The 5,030-nt window shown below is 46.3% G+C and overlaps 1 protein-coding gene across 1 annotated transcript; it reads right to left on the reverse strand.

Moving 5' to 3' along the window:
- Positions 1-1,238: 1,238 nt before the first annotated feature.
- Positions 1,239-2,631, reverse strand: DEFB121 (defensin beta 121). The gene is given in 3 exon segments (XM_045084215.1): positions 1,239-1,289; positions 1,292-1,371; positions 2,574-2,631. Coding segments are annotated over 3 exon segments (189 nt in total).
- Positions 2,632-5,030: the final 2,399 nt, after the last annotated feature.

The following is a 5,030-nucleotide window of genomic DNA, read 5'->3' on the forward strand; positions in this document are numbered from 1 at the left end:
CTCAAATCGTGGGGCTGGTGATGGAAAGATCCCCATTGTTTCAGTTCAGGATCAGTTCCAGAAAAGGACTAGCCCACAATTAAATATCCCGTGACCCCAACTGGGAGGAAAGGAAACATATGGAGCTGGAACCCCATGTGGCCTGACGCCAGCTCTCTGCGGGTTGAAGGAAACAGTGAGACGCCATCCTGGAGTCCCTAATAGGGTAGAACCTCAGGTCTTCTCATGGGAGGGTTGCAGCCTTTTGGGTGAAAGTAGAAAAAAAGAAGCAACCTGTGTCCCCGGAGCCTAAAGCTACCACTAAAGTGTCTGATATGATAACCACTACCCACGCGTAGCTATCGAAATGGAAGTAGAAATTAGATGTGATTAGATTCCATTCCCCAATTACCCTAGCCACGTCTCTTTTCCTTTTTCTTTGTCTTTCATGTGCTCGTGGAGCTTAATGCCTTGTCAGGGGAGAAGATATTAATAAAAATCATATAATATGTATTTATGGTGTGATTTAAAAAGCAAAGTGTCTGCGTCTGTATTATTGTCCCCTGCTGACTTTATAGGTGTATACGCACCTTTAGAAAACATATAGTATGGGCTAATGTTTTGTTTTCCATGTCAGGGGATGTCTTTCTTTTTTCATCCCACAATATGTCTTGCAGAGTTAAGTGGGTTCACATCATCTTTTTTGAGTGAGACATCGTCGTCATTAGCATGAATACATCATTTCCCTCTGATGGACGTTTAGAATGCTTTGGGGCTTTGCTTTTGCATTGCAAACAAGGATGCAACAGGTCTCTCTGTGTCCTTACTCACTAGCCACATTTCAAATGCTTAATAGTCACACTTGGCTCGTGGTTACCATATTGGACAACACAGAGATGAGACATGCCATCCTTGCAGAGAGTTCTATTGGCAGTGCTGGTCTAGAAAATAAGAATCAAGTGGATAGAATGGACATTCCTCATTTATATCATCTGGGACGAGTTGTGGGCCAGCAGGCTAGGAGCGATATGCAAAACAGATTGTTAACCACCTACGGATCCACCCCATTCTCCCCAACCTACACACACACCTTCCTCTGTTATTGATCTGTAAGTGTAATGAGGCCAAAATGCCAGGCACAAATGGTACAGCCAAGAATGATTTAATAGAAGTGTGGGCTCTCATGATGTTGGACTCCGTGTTGGGCAAGAGGGGTCAGACTACAGAGGTCACCCCAGGCTTCCAGGTGTGCTTAAGGATCAAGTTTGGACAGGTACATACTTGGGGTTTACACAACACTTAGCTTCATAATATATGGGCATAATATATGGGATACTTCGTTCTGTTCACACTTTGTTCTGCACCTTCCCAACTTACCCCAGCAATACCTGGCTGAAATTAAAAAAGAAGGAGAGGACAAAACAGAACAAAACAAAAGGAGAGGGCAGGGTCAGTCTTGAAATAAAGCAGCAGGCTGGGGAAGGGGGAGGTCGAAGCCCAGCAGAGATGACAATAGTGAGAGAAATAGGACATATATATGGGGAATAAGCCCTTACAAGGCATCTTCCAGATTTAGGAGAGATGATGGGCCATTATCCTTTCTTCTCCCATTTGTGCCCTGAGTCACAATTCCAAAGGCCCCCAAATATGGTGGCCTGGGACCTATAAGGTAACTTCTCCTTCCTGACCAGCTCCTTTGGGGGAAACAGGCAGTCCCCCTCTCTCCAAGTTTTCATCTCCCCCATAGTATAGTGTAACCGGGTGCCCCGTATCAGCTCCCTTTCCCCTTTGCTCTCAGTACCTCTCTGACCATATCAATTAAATGGGACAGGAATCTGAAATATGCTCATGTGCACATCTATCTGCACATCTTCTACGGCACCTGTAAAGTTCTCAAGAATGTCATACTCCCTTCTCCACAACATCCTTGGCCATTCTGCTGGTCTTAACCAGCAAAGACAATGAGGAACAGCTGCTCTGTGGAACCTACAAGCTAAAGTAGCCCAGATAAATTGAAATTGTCTGAGAATGGACTTGGAATCCTCAATCAGAGGGACACTTGGGTGGCTCCGTTGGTTAAGTGTCTGCCTTGGGCTCAGGTCGTGATCCCAGAGTCCTGGGATTGAGTTCTGCATCAGGCTCCTTGCTCAGTGGGGAGCCTGCTTCTCTCTCCCCCTGCTGCTCTCCCTGCTTGTGCTTTCCCTCTCTCTCTCTCTAACAAATAAATAAAATCTTTAAAAAAAGAATCCTCAATCAGAAATTTAGGAACCATTTTCATGGAGGCAACAGTAGATCAAAATTCAAATCCCTCCCAAGTGTTTTTGGAAAAGTACCCATTTTACTATATTCCACACCCAAATCCCTTGCACATATCCTCTGCCCCCATCATCATGTTCCACTTTTCCAGAGCAAGCCAGAGACCCGAGAGATCAAGTAATGGCGCTGGCAAGATCAGTTGGTACCAGACAACTCAAATTTTCCCTTGGCTACAGAGATCATGCAAAGCCCTCTGTGGAGCCCACTATTCTCCTAGCCCAGGCTGCAAGAGTCCCAAGAATCCCCTGAACATGACCCTTGGGAGAGATCTTGTTTACCTTGGGCGACCCAGACCAGGAGCAGGGTAACAGTCAAAACCAGGAAAATGAGTTTCATGAATGCTGGGAGCTCAGGAGGAGATTAGCAGGCTTGGAGGCTCTTGGGCTGGCAAGACAGGCAGAGATCTCCATGCTGGGCAGTCCAGACTGGTATTCATTGCCCTCAAGGAGCATGGTGGACCCATGATCAGTGAACCAGAAAGGGAACAGTCATTTCAGATTGGACAGATGGGCAAGTAGTCATCCACATTGGCGGACTGCGTCCTGAATACACCACCTTGTCTGCTTTCAGAGGAAGCCAGGACGTTAACAAAAAGAGGACACAGCCTTGCCTCCAGGGAGGTTTATAATGCAACTGGGGAGCCAAGCAGGGGGGAAATGTTTTTACTATTATTTCATGTCTGGTAAAAGAAAAGAGAGAGAGCAATGAGACAGATCAGGAATGATACTTCTGTGCTCCTTGGGTTCCCTCCAGCAATGAGGATGCCCTATGATGTCCCATATGTTGACAGTTCGTTTAAAGGATCATAAGGGAAGGGCAGAAGCAGAGGGAAACATGTACTGGCCCCATGGCCATCACCACTGGAAACTCAGTCATCTGCCTTTGGGAGCGCGATGAGCAGGAAGGCCACAGACCTTACTTTTAACAGTGTGTGTTGGAGAAGAACTGATAGCATCTTCCCAGGTGCCAAAGGAAGGGCCAGTTTGCTCCCGTGGTCCAAAGACAATAAGAGATGCACAGAGCAGAGCTACGCCGGCCAGAGCAATTCCGCTGAAGTCCAGTTATCTGCTGGCACGTGAGGAATAACAAAGCCTTTCCGGGGTAAGGCCCTGAGTTTGGGAGTGGAAGGAGCTCATATACCTAAGGCCTGGTAGATGGATCAGAGAAGAGCTAAAGCTTTTTAGCACAACAATAGAAAGATCTATCATTTCCAAATGAGCAGAATCAGGGACACACCAACAGGAGGACTATCACCTTCCTGCTCTGGAACAAGCAGGAACAAAAACCTTGTTGTTTAACCCTGAAACTATCCCTGCTCCCCTTCCCCCAGGGGACTTACTTAAAAACAAGTCCTGGAAACCAGCCCCAGGTAACAAAGCCCAGATATAAGGGTGGGTCAGGCCAGGTGGAGACATCCGTTCAGTAGGGGGATGCATACTGTCTCCCTAGCTACCAAGGAGTATGGGCCACGCCCTTTGGGAGCCTTTTGGGCGCCAATTCTAACAAGGTGATAGGCTAGGTCAAATGTCTACTATAGGGTAAATTGTAATTCAATTGGTCACTTATGTGGGACCTAACATGACTGTGGAGTTTCCTCTGTGTATTACAATCTCATTGGCCACCTGTGCGTGGCCAGGCCCAGCCACATGGCCTTTGCCCTTAAAAGCTAGTCTGTGAAACAGAGAAAGGTCGCCCTCTCTTGTAAGAGGTGTGGCCCCAAACGTTCGGTCTGATTCTTGATGCTTGGAGCGGAATAAAGCTTTGCTTGACCTTCGCTTTATATCAGTCTCGCTCCTTTAATCAGGGACCCATTATTGGGGGGCATATCAAAACCACTTATGTAACATAAAAATGCATACACTCTAAAAAGGTACATATTAAAACATGAGAGGAGTTGCCTATGCAGGACATGGCGGAGAGTTGATTGTGGGGATAAAAATCAATAAATCAGTAAAAATCAAACAAGAGAAGGGCTTTGCCTAAGACCAACAATGACAAATTTGCTGTAAATAACTCAATTATTGCAACAGAAAACTCAAAGAAAAAGTGCTCTTTGACAAGGAGCTTTCTTCTAAGGATTACTAGTGAGGACATCAGCCCGGTAGACTGGAACAGATTTCCTTTCCTTCCAGAAAGGGTGGCTGAAAAGAAACCCAAGGTGCCACTTGAGTTCACAAGGCTCAGGGCAAAACCAAAGGCACAACTTCCTCCCTTCTTGGGGAAGGAGACTGTTTTTAGAGTCGGGAAAGACTAGAGAGAGAGGTGAGTGACTCATGGGAGCCCCACTCCTAAAGAATCTTTAGTCCTGAAGGGACTTCCTTTGTACATCCAAAGAACACTTAAAGGCACAGAGCTTCTCCTACACTAAACTGTTTCGAGATCTCCTTCTCCTCCCATAAAGAACTTCATCATAACCCTGCGTGCTTGTTCCCGGGGATGCTGATTAGCAGACTAGTGGCCCTAATTAAGGAATGACCTGAATCCGTTATGTGCATTATTTAACACCATCAACACTGGTTTTCAGCTGTAGAGGAGACTCGCATAAAAAGACCACTTCCATCTACATTTTGCTTCATTGTAGTTTTGGGGGGGTTGAGGGAAAAGGAAGATGGTAGGGAAAGAGTTTGAGACTCTTGGCCCCCGTGAGGCTTGGAGATTTTCTGGCTTTCTATCGTTATGTCTATTACTTTCCAGCCCGCTGGCTCCTGGTGCTACGTGTGGTTAGGGATGGCCGT

This window comes from Mustela putorius, unplaced genomic scaffold (assembly GCF_011764305.1).
Source record: "Mustela putorius furo isolate JIRA1106 unplaced genomic scaffold, ASM1176430v1.1 tig00000743_pilon_pilon_pilon, whole genome shotgun sequence".
Taxonomy (NCBI): Eukaryota; Metazoa; Chordata; class Mammalia; order Carnivora; family Mustelidae; genus Mustela; species Mustela putorius.